At 40.9% G+C, this 18,363-nt stretch overlaps 1 protein-coding gene across 4 annotated transcripts in view; it reads right to left on the bottom strand.

Annotated features, from left to right (window-relative positions):
• The window catches only part of Mtmr2 (myotubularin related protein 2), a 57,302-nt gene that overhangs the window by 26,508 nt on the left and 12,431 nt on the right, over positions 1–18,363 (bottom strand). For all 4 annotated transcript variants that reach the window (XM_026779340.1, XM_026779341.1, XM_026779342.1 and 1 more), the window contains 2 exons: positions 7,322–7,427; positions 1,752–1,827 (listed from right to left, as the gene is read on the bottom strand). In XM_026779340.1, the coding sequence (XP_026635141.1) occupies positions 1,752–1,827; positions 7,322–7,427 (182 nt within the window). The remainder of the gene's footprint in view (positions 1–1,751; positions 1,828–7,321; positions 7,428–18,363) is intronic.

The following is an 18,363-nucleotide window of genomic DNA, read 5'->3' as shown; positions in this document are numbered from 1 at the left end:
GAGGCTAGCCTAGTCTACATAGTGAATTCCCCTAGGACAGCCATGTAGAAAGACCATGTTTAAAATCAAACAAACAAACAAACAAACAAAATCCAAGAAGTAATGCTGAGAAGGACAAGTCCACTCAGCCCCAGGGCCAGAGAAGCACTCAAGCAGTGTTTACATGCAGACATAAGAGTCTTTGCAGTGGCAAGCAGAGGGATGGGGTGGGCGTTAACAAAGCAGCACTCATGCAGCAGGAGACCCTGGCAGCCAGTCTTGCACAAAGCACAGAGCACACTCAAGTGAAGGCTCCCCAGGGTGTTGTACACCATACTTCTGCCCAGCTCTCCTCTCACGGAACCATGTGTCAGTGCTCATCAAAGCTCTTTGCACGTAGCTTTCAGCTCCATCAACCCCTCCCTCTTTTCAGCACATCCAGACCTCTTTATCATTATTCACTACTCCACGTCAACTCGGTCTCAGGGACCTGCTTCCGTACACTCTAACTCTATGTGTGGTAACCAGGAGGACAATTCAGGGAAAAGAGCAGAAGCAGAGACAGCAGTCCCCGAGGGTGAGATAAAAAATGAGGCTGAGGCTAACATTTGGAATAGGGAGGGATGCCCGGGACAGCTGAGCCTGGTTCAGACAGAAGCAGAGGCACTTGTTCACTTAAAGAAGGGTGGTGGCTCAGGTTGGAACACATATTTTTGTAGTCATTAACCCATATATGTGGGTAAATCTACTAAGTGAATATAACCAACTGAAAAGAAGGAAATCCATAGTGGATGAAGTCCCAGGGCATGCTGATAGTAAAAGATTTTCTTGTTAAGACCACACACTTTAGTGGAAGTAGTAGCAGCACTGGGCTCAACTGGGTGAGCTGTGGTTTTATTAGCTAGGAAGGCCCCTGTGCTGAGGCAACTAATGTCTTTCCCACAATATTATTCTAAGAATCACTATGATTACTACTCTCATTACTTAGCATTCCATGAGATATATGTAAACTCAATAGTAGATCACCAGATCAAGCTTAGTCATAGACATGGCTGAGAGGAACAAAGATGGAGGAAGTTAGTGTCAAAATCCTAAGGGCAGGCAATGCTAAGAAGCAAAGCTGGCAGTTACCAGCAGTCCCTCTGAGGGCACGTCCTCGCTCTGGCATGCCTGTTTTACACTAGAAGTGACACTCGGAAAAAAGAGTATGACTGATCATACATGAGAGACGGGGCTCACTTTAGAAAAGAGAGTGCTTCACCCTCCTAATGTTCTACTCCTCAAAATCTAGGAATATTTTTGTGAGCTAGCATTAACAAAACAAGAGCACAAAAGTACAGTTTTTCTGCTCATTCCCACTGTAGAATCTAAATTATGAGCACTGCACTGGGCAGCAGACCATTTCCAAACACAACGCCTGTTCTGCAATGGACATGAAAGACTTCATTCAAAAATTAACCTGAGTTTATCCAAGGAAGAAAATTATAAAAAGTAGCAAATGAGAGGCTACACTTTAATAAAAATTGCTTGTTCAATGTGTTTAGCTAGACAACCCAGTATCTGAATGGAGTAATTCAAAATAACTAAACTTTTCTTCATAGAATTTAGCAACAATCTAAAAAGAATAACATAAATTTGCCTATTTCCGAATAGTCAGACAGGAACACTCCCAACAACTTTGATCTGGATTTGCAGCACACAGGCTGGGAGCTACAGGGGAGTGAGCAGCTGTGAACAGTCAAAAGAGACAATTTTAAAATACCATTACAGACCCATGTCTTTAATGTTTTCTCCTGGAAGCAGGCTTGGTTCCTCCATTTCTGCTAATTTGTTTGACTCTCTCAGGACCTAGACGGGGGTGTGCAAGAAGGAAACAGTTTTTATTCAAAGGCTATTTTCATTCAAATTTCATTCAGACTGTTTGCTTTTATTTGAAGTTATAATCTTATTACGCTACTTTAAATCAAATTATAAAAACTGTAATAATGCCACATACAGTATGAATCTGTTATTTTTTTAAAAGTATTTCCTGATTGCCTAAGAATCATAAGATCTTACATTCATATCAAAAACTGCTTATTTTCACAATAAATCCTAAAAACACCATAAAAATAAAGCAAGTTTTGTATCCCCATTTCATAGGTGAGGAAATATAGGTCCAAAAGGCAGTTAACTTATTCAAAGTCACAAAGCTAAAACAACAGTCTAGGTTCCATAAAAACGGTAGGGAAGTCCAAAGCCCACTCCCCTTCCAAATGAATCATGCCAAGGGTGCAGAGTGCATTTACAATGGACAAAGTCAGATCCTTGTGTACATTTACTATTTAGAGAATTTTTAAGTCATACTGATAAATAGCCCGTGCTGGCTGGTTTTGTGTCACTAGAGAGGAAGGAGCCTTGGTTGAGAAAATGCCTCCATGAAATCCAGCTGTAAGGTGTTTTCTCAAATTAGTGATCAATGGGGGAGGGTCCAGCCCACTGTGGCCTGGTGGTGCTCAGAAAGCAAGCTGAGTAAGCCAGGGGAGCAAGCCAGGAAGTAGCACTACTCCAAGACCTCTTCATCAGCTCCTGCCTCCAGGTTCCTGCCATGTCTGAGTTTCTGTCCTGATTTCCTCAACAATTAAGAGCAATGTGGAAGTATAAGCTAAATAAACCCTTTTCTTCCCAACTTATTAGAAAAAAAGTATTAAATTAAATCCTGATCCAGAGAAACATGCTCTACTTTCCCAAGAAACAGACACAGAATCACGGTCATACTGTCGTGTCAGATGACCCCTAAATATTTGCTGTACATGAGTGCCACTGCCGCCCTCTTGGCCAGAGATGCTATTTTCTACAGTGGTCAGTAATGAATGTTGAGAATAAGTGACTATTGAGTGCTTGGCCCTAAATAGGCATCTGTATCCCCACTCTGCCAGTCATGCATCCCCCAGTCCCCCACAGACACACACAGGGTGGGGGAGAGAGAGAGCACCCAGGGAACACCTCAGAAGAAGGGGCAGAAACAATGCAAGAGCCAAAGGATGGAAAGGAAAACTCTGGAGAGCATTTTTGGATATGTGGTGGCCATTACACTGGTAAACACACTGCAGCTATGGGTACCTGTGTAAGAAGAAGCCACCAGAGCGAGTGAGGGGAAGGTAGAGGAGGGAACAGGAAGTGAGGGGGACAGCTGACTAGGTGGTAGGGGCAATGGCAGCAGGTAGTTAAGAGCAGATATAACCAAGATCCATTGTTTACACAGCAAAGAATAAATCAAAGATAAAAAGAAATCAGGAGCCTCTGAAAAATTAGATTATGGTGCTACAACCAGGGCACAGTATAGAAGAGCACCTCATAACGCAAAAAGTAAACTTTCAAACATCACCAAGGGTGTGGGACCTTACCAAAATATCTTCCCAGTGGCAGCTTCCACAGTGAGAGCACTGGTCACTGTAAAGTGTACACTAATATTAAGACCCATAATGAAGTAAATGACTAGGTAACTAACTCATAAAAGGAGGGCAGAGAAATACATTTCCCATAAATAATACCAAAAACTCTACATAGATGTTTTGCCCTGGGTCAGGTCTCAGTGATGGGCTTGTTTGGTTGGAAGCATCACCTCAGCCCCTAACATCCTTATCCAAAAAGTCTGGGATTTTTGGTTGAAAGTGTCACCCTAGCCCCGATACCCCTTTATCCAAGGAGTCTGGCATGTGTAGTTGGAAGCTCCACACCAAGCCTGCCTCCCCTGGGAGTTGCTGCAGTCCAGACTCTACCTCTGAAAAAAACCTGCCAAATGGTAACCCCTCCTCCCCAGAGAGGGTCAAGACCACTTCCACAGGCTATTTAAACTGCCTCTCAGAGAATCAACACTTGATCATCTGGTTCTCCTTTCCCCTCTCCATGGTTTCCAAGTCTTCCTCCCTGGGGGAGCCTGAGGGGCACTGGAAGCACTGGCATCCATTAAACCTGGGATTTTTCTTATTCAGTTTGATTTGTTCTGATTTGGATTATTGCGTCAGTGGGGAAGTTTGCTGGGCCACTTGTTAGGCTGCAAAAAAAACTTTACAGGGTTGTATGCAACAACTTCTTTCCGAAGACTAGGTATAAGGAGACAGTACTATACATGGAATAAACTCAGCACCTCAATCAGCACGGTGCACATGGTGGTGATGAACGAGGTGACAGGACAGATCCCTGTCAAGGCTGAGGAGATAGCACTTCATCTCTGAGGGCTTTCCAAGACCTGGAACCCCAGTTTAACAATAATTAAAATGGTTATGTATTCTAGAGAACATCTGGTCACTTTTGCAAACAAAGTCTTTGAACTTGAACAGTGTTGGGATGCCTGAGAAACACAAACGTCAAATGATCTAGTTAAGAGAGGACACTGGGTTAAACTAAGGAGATCTAAATCAAAGGCTACCTTAGTAACCAGAATAAGTATTGGTCCACTATATGTGACACACACACCATACTAATAACATAAGACATTAACAACACAAGAAACCATATGTGACCTATGAGGGATAGCAGTGTGCAGTTTTTCTTCAACTCTAAACTGATCTAAAATTAAGTTGACCTAATAAGACTAACAAATATTTTATATACAAATGAACACTCTGATCCTCATTATGCCCAAGCTTGAGCCAACCACTTATTACTTAAGGTAAATATAGAACCCTAAGAAAATGAAAGAAGTCTTTCCGCCACGCGGTTCTCAGCCTTCCTAATGCAGAAGCCCTTTAATACAACCCTCATGTTGTGGTGACCCCCAACCAGAAAATTAGTTTGTTGTTACTTCATAACTGAAATTTTGCTATGTTAAGAATCATAAATATCTTTGAGAGTATTGTCCCAGAAGAAGAGAACCACTGCTTTATGTAAAGATGGTGACAAGAGAGGCAAATTTTATTTTTAACTGAAAAGATTACATTTCCAACCAATTCTGTTTTTAATTAGTAAGATCTAACAAGTGGATCAAAACAGTTCAAAATCAAGCTTCTGCCCTATTTTACTTTTTTAAGTACTTTTTAAAGTAATTTATTAATCCAACAACAGACAAAAATAGCTACAAAGCACATATCTATCAGTGTTAGTAAGAACAACAACAGCACACCACTTAGCACCAAGCCTGCACCATTCCCTCCAGTCAACAGAGCAGGAAGCCATTGTCATTAGCAAGGCACTCACAGACCTTGAAGACAACCCCTGGAGCTGGAGAAATGCCTCTAATCTAATGTTTCATGAAGTTTCACAAAAATAATAACAAATATTTTAGAACCTTTATAGATACTCCTAAACTATCTTCATGTATTTATTTAAATGAAAAAGACAGTATTCTCAATAAATATTCAACAGCAAAGAACTTCCCTGCTGAAGACATTTATATTCTCCACCATGAGGAAAAATTAGTAAATTCACTATGGTTAAACTTTAGAATGGAACTGTTTTCTGGAAGTACTTAAGAAATCACTGTGGAAATAGTGATTGTTTTTTGTTATCTATTAAGCAGCTCTTCTGAAGAAGCTAAAGCAGATTCCTGTCCAGACACCAAAGAAGCAGGATGTGACCTGCCCCACTGAGAAAGCTACTGAGCCATGTGGCTAACATGTACTAAATAATGGGCTAATATAAGTTATAAGAGCTAATTCAAAGCCTGAGCTAATGGGCGAATCAGTTTATATAGAAAAAAAGCTAAAGCAGCTATTGTGGTGCCACTTTAGTCAGGACAATCCTGGCATACCTGGAGCATCTTGCACTATTGGGTACTGCACACAATACACAATAAAAACTAAGGTGTGATATTTCCTTCATGAAACACACAGATTAGATCAGGGCTTTAGTATGAGGAACTTGTTTTACCCAAATAACAACTTTAGTGTAATAATCAATAAATATGCCTTTGTATGGCTGTACAGGGTTCAGCTCACAGAAACTGTTCCTCCCTGCTGCCAGACAGCCATCACACTAGTGCTTAAGTAACTAAACTATAGAATTGGACTCAACAGGACAAAACAGCGATGTGGTGGCTAATCTTGGTGTCAACTTGACTATATCTGGAATCAGTTAAAACCCAAGCAGCTGGGCACTCCTGTGAACGATTTTCTTGATTAGATCATTGGAAGTGAGAAGATCAGCATTATATCTAAGTCCCACCTTCTGGTGGCAGCCCATATAAAAAGACATAGAAGAAGGACATTTTTGTGTTTTGCCTGCTTGCCCACTCTTACTGGTAAAGTTCATCTATTCTGTTGCTGAGGCATTCTTTCACTGTTGTTAGAATCTACTTCTAGAGCCTAACTAAAGACCAGGAGCTCTCTACAAATTCTCTGGGATTCCAGAACCAGACTGGGACTGCACACGTTGATAAAAGGTTTCTGTCCCACCTGGTCCTGCAGCAGTTAAGTCCTAAAGAAACGCATAGAGGCCTACATTAATTATAAACTGGTTGGCCCATTAGCTCAGGCTTCTTATTAACTAACTCTTCCATGTTAAATTAACCCATAGTTCTTGTTTGTGTTAGTCACGTGTGTCAGTACCTTTTATCAGTGAAGCATTCTTTCTCATCTTGCTTCCTCTGTGTCTGGGTGATGACTACAGACTGAGCCTTTCCTCTTCCCAGAATTCTCCTATTCTGGTCGCCCCACCTATCCTTCCTGCTAGCTACTGACTAATCAGCATTTTATTAAACCAAAAAAAGTGACAAATTTTTACAGTGTACAAGACCACTGTCTCACATTACAAACAAACTACTAGTTTTCTGGTCTTTCCATCAGTAGACAGCCTTCATTGGACTACTCACATCATACCTGCAGACACTCTAATAAATCTCCTTTACACATATATTTTCATTCTATCGGTTCTGTTCCTTTAGAGAATGTTGACTAATGCAACTGGCAATCCAACTGATGGGCTATGATTTTAGCTATGCGTTCCTAGACAAATTACTTAACCTGAGGCACTATGGAGACATGAGAGAACATCACAAGTATTACAAGAGATGATATAAGTTCAGCACTTAGAGCAACTGGTGGGCTTATGGTAAGTTCTCAGTGCATGATAGCTATTACTCCCTCTTAATATGGAAGCTATCAGGAAAAGAATACCACAAAAAATTTAAACAAAATATTTAAAAGTATTAACTTATGGAAAGAAACATAAATTTTTTAAAATAGTAAGTAAGCATTCACACTTGCCAGTCTGGTCTGGAATAACTTGTAAAGACTGAGGTCTTTGAAAATTCTCTGTTATTAGCTAACTACATAATTACTAAAGGTTCTACTGATAGTGCTGGCCAGGCACTGAATAGTATGAATATCCTGATATCCTCAGTATGTTCATGCAGCATACATACCCTCAAATCAGGAGAAAAGTTGTCTGCAGAAGTTGAAATGGAATCTGAAGATATAGCAGAAGCTGACTTCGTATGCACCGAGTTCTCTGAATGAGAAGTAGAAGCACTACAAAACATAAAAACACACAGTATGTTTGGAAAATGGGGCTATGTAGACCAATTTTAGATGTTTGCTTTATAACTCCAATATTTACTGCAACCTGCACTGGAAGCATTTATAACTCCAATATTTAACGCAAACTGCATTGTAAGTGGGTCCTGGGTTGTCTCTTCCATGGTTCCTAAAGATAGAAAAATTACAGACTGTTCCTTAAGAGTTAAGTATGCTTGACACTCAAGTCTGGACAGACTTTCCTAGTACTTTTCCTAGTACTCTGAATTCCATCTAGTTATTTATCCATGGGGGAGGAGGTAAGTGAGATGGCTCAACAAGTTAAGGTGCTTGCCTCAGAGCCTGACAATGTAAGTTTGATCTCAACTCCCCACAAGTTGTTCTTTAATATAATGCACATGAGTACCCAAAGAAACACAAATACACACAAAATAAATAAATGTAAAAAAAAATTAAAGACCATTCCAATATGCAAAACCATTACATCAGGCACAGCAAGTCAAAGGCAAATTTGGCACAGTCCCCATGTACATGTGGCTCACAAGCTTGTGATAAAACATGCAAATGAATAAACAGGCCATGTAATAAGAGCTTCCCCCTCCACACACATCAGAAAATTCAGGGAGAACGTAGACAATGGCACATGATGGGAGCCTTTTATACAGCACAAGGGCTGGACCAGACCGTGTGCATTCCAGGCTGCATTTCCACTGAGCTGGACTCCAGCCCTTTGTAAAAATACTTCAGTTTAGGTGCAAGTAGTCAATGCCTTTACCAGGCTGGTAGGGAACCTAGTCTTCCTGCAGCAGCCCACCCCCACCCCAGTGCCTAGGAACATAGAAGTGCATTTGAGCTGAATCCTGAAAGAGCAAACTGCCAGGCCACTAAAAAAGACAAACAAAAAACACTGCAAGGAATTTCTGTCCACAGTACATAGGCATGATATCTGACTGGCACTCCAAACAGTCTATGTTAATGTAACAAAATAGCTAAGACTTAAAAATTATTTTTGTGAATTTCTCTTTTTAGTGTCTCACTAGTGGGTTGATTAATATTTTACAATAGTGAGTAGGTTTTGGGTGGAGAAAAAACCCAGCCACATAGTTTTTACTGAAAAGTTATGTTGCCACGGATATAAACCAGATGGTTCAGTAAACAAACTAAAGTGGTAATTACAGACGGTTTTGTGTTTCAGGTGATGATTCGTGAACATGCTCTAAGACCACAAAGCATTATTGATAATCTACTTATAAAAGCCAGCATTCAATTTAGAGTCAGCCCTGGTTTTAAGGCTGGTTAGTACAGTGCTATTAAATTTTTTTCCCATTAATTTTCTTTTTTTTAATATTTATTTATTATGTATACAATATTCTGTCCGTGTGTATGTCTGCAGGCCAGAAGAGGGCACCAGACCTCATTACAGATGGTTGTGAGCCACCATGTGGTTGCTGGGAATTGAACTCAGGACCTTTGGAAGAGCAGGCAGTGCTCTTAACCACTGAGCCACCTCTCCAGCCCCTTCCCATTAATTTTCTTTTTTAAAAATGTATTCACATGCTGTTTGAGGAGTCTTTACATCCACAAAGAAGTGTAGGAGGGCCTTAGAATTTTTGAGTGTGAGGGGGATCTGTAACATACATTGTGTTTTACACAATGTATCATTTAATACTATTTTACGTGAATAATACAGTATTATAAGTTTAAAAAACTGAACATTTAAAAATAAGGAGTGATCCAATAAATTTTCATGAATAAAAAAACTGCTACAAAGGTATGGCAACATCAAAGCACAAAGAACATCCAAGGAACCATGTGTGGTTTGGCAAAGCTGGAGGTGTAGACAGGCCCGGGACCCTTTGCACCTTTGCACATTTGACTCCAGACTCTCACTGAGCCTGTCCTGAATGACTATGGAAGTAATCACACTCAACAGTTACCTTACTTTCTTAAATTCTTGTACAATTTCTGATCCTTGATCACATTCTACTTTTATTATTTTATTATCTTACTATTTACTAGTCTCAGATATGTAACTCAGTCCTCAAGGATAAAAATTATGTTCTTATTTTTATTTCTACAAAATCTAAATCAGTACAAAATAGTCTAAAAGAAGTCAAAATTGAAAAGACAGTGCATTAAAGCTTAAAATGCAGATTTAAAATATACATATGTGCACACATAAGTACACACACAAACACACTTTTAAATTAGTCTCACTATTTAGCCCATGGTGGCATCCCTCCCTCGCCATCTTGGCTTCTCTCTGTTCCTTTTCCTGCTCCCCCCTTCTCTTTCTCTCTCTGTCCTCTTCTCTCTCTCCTCTTTCTCTCCCTTTCTCTTTCCCCTTTTTTCCTTCCTCTCCACAACCCATCTAATAAATGTCTAACTTTATTTTGTATAGTATGTTTATCCATCTCTCTCGCCCACCGGTGTCAGTCACATGGAGACAGTCTGCATGGTCCTGGGCACCATCCCTGCTTGGGACCCTGGCAGCTTACAGCAAACCCATCTGCATGGTGTGCCTATCTGTCTGCCTCTTGCCTACCCATCGCCCACATGGCTAGCCGCTGGGGACGCCCAGGGAACCAGCCACCTTGGTTTCTGGACCCAACGCAAGCTGCCAGGACCCACAGCAAAAATTCATAACATTTGGTGCCGTGTGACTCGGATAGGCGCTCCTGCCCAGAACTCCTCTCCCAGGGTCAGTATCCTGAACCAGGGTTTTTTTCAACTCCCACCACCCGCTTCCCGGCTTCAATCGGTGAGTCTCCCCTGTTCTGCTATGGTTGCTTCCCTTAACTGGAATCGTGTTTGGACTGACCCGGGGCCAGTCAACCCGCGCTAGCACTGTACATTCCCTGTGCGGTGCATTCGACCGAGGACCCAGGGTTCCTCAGATTCTTCATCTTTTTTTCCCATTTCTTCTCTTTTCTTTTTCTTCCCTCGTCATAAAACGCCACTCGGAGCGGCCTCTGGTCTCTCTGGTTTCTGAGTCACCTCAACCAACCGGATCCAGCCAGGCCATAACACCCCACCTGGAGTTAGGGGACGGCCAGCTCATGGGTCCTGGGTGTTCTTGCTGATTTGCACCCCACCTATACGGTGAGATGTTCCCATTATAGGCCTTGAGGTGCCGCTGTTTCACGGGTTTTCATGATTTTGGCTGTGAATAGCAACCATCCATGTTCCCCGGCTTTTTTTAAATTCCAGCAGTGGCATGGTGCAGTTTTTTCGGTTCCAGCCTTTTGCTCCCCTCTGCAGCTTGTGGTGTGGCATTGAGGCTCAGTGACAGGGCAGATCATACCTTTAAGTCCCTCTTATTAGGCTTAAAATCCTTACAGCTCAAAAATTATGGCTTTTTCATACAACACGTAGCTGCCGCCATTTTGACTGGGGTCAGGTGACTTTGCCACTATCTTGGCTGAGAGCCAGGTCAGGTGACCAGCTCTTCCATCTTTACTGAAGTATATACCCTGCTTTTCATGACAGTGAGACACATCTGCTCCTTGCAGCACCAATCTACTTCATAAAAGGATGGTGGGCACCAAAGACTCTCCATGTGGAGTTCACTTCCGTTGTGTCAAAGCTAGCCATTTGGGCAAGAAACTGCCCTTGCCTTGACTGATGACAATACACTGTACAAACTGGACAAGTGTTGCGGGAGCTCCTCCAGCCTATAGCCACTGAGAGACCACGCCCCAGTGGTCTATACCCCAACGGCTATAGGCTGGAGGAGCGGAAGGACCTCTCGCAACACCTCCCCCTTTTGTTTAAGTAAGAGAGTTCCAAACCTACTATGAAATTATATACAATAAGTGCAAATATCCTATTCTAACTAGCTTAGGTCTTGTATAATAAATAACTTGGCCAAGTCATGAGAGAAAAGTAACTACATTTATATAGTCTTCAACCCCATCGAAGATCTGAGAAGGGAAATAATGTTACCTGGGTAATTAGGAAGTTCAGTAAAACAACTTCCAAAACATGCAACAAATCATTGAGACAACTAGCTACCTGGGCAATCACCCAAAGTCACGTTAGCAGTGTTGAAGCAACCAACTTTGGCTAAGGCCTAACATAACTGACATACCATTTTCAAAGGCAAGCAACTTTTCAAAACTATCTTACCCTGTCTTGGCAGGATATGACAGTCCTGTTTTATCCATTGATGAACACTCTGTATCTTTGTCAGTGGTTGAGGTATGGGCATTTCTTTGCCCCAAGGCCAGTTCTGCCAAAAAGAAAGGCTCCAGGTGGAGTGTCTTTAGTGCTCAACATTCTCTTGGGAATAGAGAGGTGTTGCCAGGAGCAATTGTGTCTCACTATCACGAAACTCTTAGTTAGATTAAAGGCCATTTTCTACAGCTCTTTGAAGAGGCTGAAGATTATCTATACTGAGTATAATCTCTATATATCTAAAGAACCTGATTAGTCTAATTATAAATGACAAACTTAGATGACTATTAATCTATATAATTCTCAATACCTATCTAACTTAAAGACTAAGACAATAAACGACTGTGAAACAAATGAGGACAATGACCTACAAATATAAACAATGTACAAATAAACATTGCAGTATGGTAAATATATATCAATACACAAACAATATATAAGTATCTTAATCAGAGGTAGAAATGTACACTGTAATATGGTGAATATATACTATATATATATATATATCAATACAATATATGTCAATACATAAAAAATATTTTAAACAGAGGTAGAAACATGCATGCATACAATAGTCAATATAATTTAACTTTGTATCAATATACAAGAATCGATACACTCAGCGGCTATAGGCTGGAGGAGCGGAAGGACCTCCCGCAACAGACAAGCAGGACACAAAGAAAAAAGATTGCTGAGCTTTGCCAAGACAAAGTAAGTCAGTCTTTCTAAATTTTCCTCACAGAAAAGTCTATCAGATATCCTAAGCCTGTAGACCAAGGATGGATGCCTGAATACTTCAGAGAAACCTTTGGTGACTACCCAAGCATCCAGATGACTCTGTCATTTATTTAGTCTTGGAAGTCACACTGTTTACTCAGATAATGTTGTTTCCTTCTGGGGTCTCTGATGAAGATGAGATGGTTCTAGTTTTCTTTGTTACCAAATTCAGAAAAGAAACTTACATAAGAGATGTAAATTTATAAGGCTAAGAAACATAAAAGTTTAAGTTGTTTACCTAAGAAGATATTTTTAGGGTAGTAATATAAGTTATGATAGAAAACAGTTTAAGTATAAAACTCTGGACTCACTAAAATAGATACTTTCTCCAAATCTGCCAAATACATATGGACTAAGCAACTGTGAATTTAATTCTTAGTTGATAATTGTTCTTATTGTATGTGGTTTTACTATGTTAGAGTTAAAACCTTTCCTTTTAATTTATACAAAAGGGGGGAACTATTGTGGGGATACATGTACATGGTGTGAAGGTGTATTGCTGTGACTGGCGTAAGAAAAAGCTGAACAAACAGCTACACAGGAGGTATAGGTGGAATTTCTGGGGCAAGAAATGAAGAGGAGGAGGACGAGGAATCTAGGCATGAAAGGGATGCCGGAAAACACAGACAAAAGGCAAGAGGTTCAAGATGGAAAAGAATGTAGTAAATTAATGTAAATGGGTTAAGTTTTAAGAGCTAGCTAGGAACAAGCCTAAGCCATAGGCTGGGTTTTTATAAGAAGTCTCCATGTCATTATTTGGGAGCTGGCTGATAGGACAAAAGACTTATTACACATCATCTCCTCAGGAATCCTGTCAGATGTGGGACCCACAGAGCAAGCTCATGACACTTGATGCTTCTGTATCTTTCCACTTATCCTAATCTGCTCCTATATAGCTTGTGTTTTAATAAATTACTACATCCCATAAGACCGCAAATTTCAAGAAGGAAGGGGAATGTCAAGAAAGAAGAATGTTATTTAGCCCCATTCTGTCCCTAGAATCTCCTATGCAGTTGGCAACAAGCAGATATTTGCAAAGTCTTTGTTGGTAAATACATGAGTGAAAGAATAAGGATCAAAAGACTGGATGATTTAAATCAAACCCCTTAGAAGCCACGATGAGGACACACAGATAAAATAAAAAAGAAACTTAGGGAAAGATGGTGGGTGAAAGAAAAGCAAGGTTTGTGCTTTCTGGAGTCCTGTGTGTGTGTATTTATGTACGATATATCAAGAGCCCCTCTCCCAGGCAAAGGCTCCTTAAGAGGCTAGAGAGAACACTTCCTTTAAGACTCTAGCCCAAAGAGGCAGTGATGGCACAGGCCTTTAATCCTACCACTTGAGAGGCAGAGGCAGGAGGATTGGATCTCTATGAGCTCAAAGATCACAATCCCTAAACAACCTGTGGGACTACTCCAAACAGTATCCTTTAATTTTGTTGCCAGCAGCTTTTGAGAAGCTTAGGAGAACAATCACCTGCACTGCTGACAACATGGGGAAGTCACCATGCCTGGGCTTGCCCTGACAACTTACACCAGGTACCTCAGGCTGCCTCACCTAGGATGACAACCTGAGTCACATGTGGAGCCCATGGAGTCAGTCTCCCCCTATTCAGAAGCCACTCTTCTTGTTTCTTGAAATGGTCCCTCCTCCAGGCCTCGGGCTCACACTGGACTGTCCCTTACCTCCACCAGGACCCTGAGCCTTTTCCCTGGGGTTATATGTATTCCCTCCTTAATAATCTCATCTGGCCTCTCAACAGCGCCACCTCTAAACAAGGGAAGCTTGACTTCCGGTCAACTCCAGAGCTCTCTCTAGACTCTCAGCAAATGACTTATTTAAGTACCTCCATAGACCCCAAACCTAACTCTACGGTTCTTTACCCAGCTCCAAAGTCTTTCATATCTTAGTAAATGGCAATTAGCCTTCTGCTTCCTCCAACCAAAAACTTGAGTCACTTTTCACTTTCTCAAGAAATTATTTGGCCTTCAAAACACATACATTTCTCCACTGTGACACACCTCTTCTGCTAGTGTGCCACCTTCTTCCGGAATGATTTCCTAAACAGATGCCTTGCTCTGTTCTTATTCATTCTTCATACAGAAGCCTTTGGAAGATGCTGATCATCATTCATCTCCTCTCAACTATCCTAAGCTTCCCATGCCACTGCTAGGGAAGTCCAAGTCCTTAAAATGACCACGTATTGTTTCACTATCTGCTGCTGTCCTGACCTCATCTCCTATCTGCTCTAGGGCTCCCCTGCACCTTTGGGCACCACTCCTGCTAACTCTTCCTGCACACATTCCTGCTTTCCTTTGTTCCTGTCAGAACTGTTGCTCACATGGGCTCTCTTATTTAAAGTGCACTGTTATCAACCCATCCTCCACCTGCTTCCTTCCTTTCTTTCCACAGCATCACATTTTGTCTTATGTGTTTATTCTGTCTCCCATATCCGTTAAAGTACAAACCTTTAAGGATTCCACATCTTGTCTATACTGATCATCATGAGATCCCCAGAGTCAAGAATCCGTATTCCCAATGGGAGAACATGAGCGCCAGAGGTGTGAATAAATGGCCCTTAGAGGTAGGGCCAAACAAAACAACAAAAAAATTTTTAAAGTTATTTTGTTTTCTAAGATAAAGTCTCATGTAGCCTAGGCTAGCTTTGAATTCCTGACTCTTCTATCTTCACTGCTCAAGTGCTGGCACTATAAGCATGTACCAACACAATCAATGAAAACTTTATTATTTCAATCCCAAAACAAAGTAGATAAAATCATATTCACTCTGTGAGCATGGGGGGAAGGGGCAAAACAGAGAGAAATGTATTTTTAAAAATGTTCCTTAGGAGGGTAACAATTTTCTTGAATGATAAACACTGGCCTAGCCCAATAGCTGGCATTACAGTAGATATTCACACATTTAAATTTATTGGATAAATTACTTACTATCTACTGAGTTGTTATCCATGCTACGAGCTATTCATATACATATGATGATGAAATAAAATAACACATATAACAGTGTAGCACCTTATCTCGCAAGCAATACCAAACCCACTATTATTCTACTTAACGGAGATGAGAAAAGGACTCCTCCCAACAACTAGAAACCCTAGTTGACCACCATGGACTTAAATACACAAGTGTAAAGTTAAAATGGGCGAAACTCTAACAATCTGATTCTTACAGAAACAGTTGGGGCCAGAGATATGGCTCATCTTTTAAAGGCTAGGCTCACAACCAAAACATCAAGAAACAGCTAGCAGGATGTGGAATGTCAGGCCTGTCACCCTACAGTTTGGAAAGCAGAGGCAAATAGCATGTTTTAGCCTGCCTATAGATAAATGATGAAATCCTACATCAAATAAAGCAAACAGAAGAGTTACCATGATCAGACAGTGCCAGTAGAGAGACTGAGCTCAAGACTGACTGAGGCTGAGAATCACAGTTGTAAACACTGAAAACATTGTGCTGAACTAGTTTTCAGGGTCTTCATAACTCTTCAGCCCCTGATAGTGGATAGTTCCCAACTCTCCCCTCTTCGGTATGTACACACACACACACACACACACACACACACACACACACACACACACACACACACAATGTCAATATCTGAGAGATGCTAGCCTTGTTCCTTAGCACCGTTCTTTAATTATAATGAATATTTCCCAGAGCAAAAGTTCTCAATCTGCAGCAGCATTTGTTTTTCATTCCCGATCAGTGTGGACCTTTTGGCCCAAGCCAGTAAGCAGAGTTAGGAACTAAAATTAGAGTTAAGAGCTAAAATTAAATTAAAAATTACAATCTTCTTCTATTCCTGTATATCTGTCAATGGAAATACACACATACATATAAATACACATACATACATACAAACACACATATAAACACAAATACATACCCATGAACACAACACATATATAAACACAACATACAAACACATACACACACTTAGTAAACATATACTAAAAGCCATTACTGGATAACATGTCAGTACCAGTAAAATTCACAGTAAGACAGAACTGACTGTGTTCTACAATGAAGTGATTACCACACTCCGTGCCCCAGAGCATTAACGTATCTCTTCAGAGAGGCGAGCCTGTTATGCCAAGACAGGAAGCATCAACAGCACCAATCTTAGAAATTAATGAACATTATAGCAAAGCTGGTCAGAATATAGCCAGCACTGTCCAAGACATCAATTGTACTTTACAGCATTCACGTAGACAGCTTTCCCTCTGAGGAGTACCCTCACAACAACACTCACGTAGACAGCTTTCCCTCTGAGGAGTACCCTCACAACAACACAACACTCACGTAGACAGCTTTTCCTCTGAGGAGTACCCTCACAACAACATTGCAATTTTATTCATGTAGACAGCTTTCCCTCTGAGGAGTACCCTCACAACAGCCTTGCCATTTTACTCTAATATAATAAATTCTGACCACTATCCCATAAGAAGGCCATTAACAACTCACAAACATGCTGGGTGTAATTTAATGGCTATGTGCGCCTAGTAGAAGTAAGACCCATGGGCTCAATGCCCACCACAAATGCATTTATCTAAATTTTCAGCATTACTTTAAAAAATGGAAGTCAATCTAAGTTCTCTTCTCCTTATATCCCAGATTACACTCTTTTTAGTTCCTACATAGAAGAATAAAGCTGGTGTTATTTGAATGCTAATTTCTGTTTCCCACAAACCTCTGAAAAACGATACACAAATACACAGTAAGAGAGGGCACAGAGCAGCAAAAGCACTCAGTCTCTGTCCCCAGCCCTCCCCACCCCCGCCAGTGGTTGTGCTTCATCCACAAGAAGCAGACAGACCCGGTTACTGCCGCAGTGGCCCTCACACACCTGCCCGCCCGCTGTGGTACCACAGTGCTCTTTCCCTTCCTTGTCCCACTCAGAACTTTGACCACCACAAAGTGCAGTACTGATGCGAACAGTAACACAACAGGCAGGCGGGAATTTCTCTGTCCTTCTCCAAACAATATAAAAAGACTACATAAAGAAACTTCTATTTTACTGGGGTTTCTTTTACTTGGGAGCCCCTGTCCCCCAGCTACACATTTCAGAAGTGGTTAATACGCAAACTTGCAAATTGAGAAAATCCCTCCTAATCAAATGAATGCCAGTGTCTCTGGGTACCTAAGGAAGTACTGAGACATTACCAGACTTAAGCATCTTTTGTTAATGCTGCTAAAGAAAAAAATAATGTCTGAAGACAGCAGGATTCATACACCACCTCAAACATACCTAAAAGCACTACCTCAGCTTCCCAGAAAGACGGAGTTTGAGGAATTCTCCCTCCAACTGCAGGGTCAGCTAACTGCCCTCCTGCTCTCTCCCTCTTTCTCTCCATTTGAGGAGCAGGAACTTCTTAAATCTCTTTTCCTTCTGCCTCTGCTACATAACCAACATATGTTATTGTGTATCATGTATTGTAAAAAGTAGGCTCACTGTCTTAGAGACCGGCAGGCTAACAAGGTGCTAGTTTGATACGTTGGCATCTCATCACAGCCCAAAGTGAAGATAAAGGTTCATAAAAGATGTAAAGGAAACAAGGAAAGCCCAGAATAAGACAGCGAATCCAGTGGCTGAAACATGTGCTTTCAGTCCAAGAATCCTGGTTTCACCACCTGACAAATAAATCCAATCAACTTAATCTAAGCTCTTTCTTTATCCATACAATAAACTGCTGACACTATATAAAAGCAGTGTTTAATATTGAACTAGTAGAAAGTGTTAAACAACTGCATTGTGTAAATACAAGAGCTCCACATTAGAAAGTAACAAGATGAAATGAGAAATAAGGAACCACTAAAAAAAGAAAATCAAACTAAACAGTTGGGCCTAAAAGTCCATCTTCACTAGCTTGACACTGTGAAGTGTTTTCATGTACAATGGAAAACTGACAAATTTCTAAACTCAAAATAATTCTAGTCAACACTAAACCTTAGAGTAC

This window comes from Microtus ochrogaster, chromosome 5 (genome assembly GCF_000317375.1).
Source record: "Microtus ochrogaster isolate Prairie Vole_2 chromosome 5, MicOch1.0, whole genome shotgun sequence".
Lineage (NCBI taxonomy): Eukaryota > Metazoa > Chordata > Mammalia > Rodentia > Cricetidae > Microtus > Microtus ochrogaster.
Note: the sequence above shows the minus strand (reverse complement) of the source record. Positions and strands in the feature narration are given on the sequence as shown.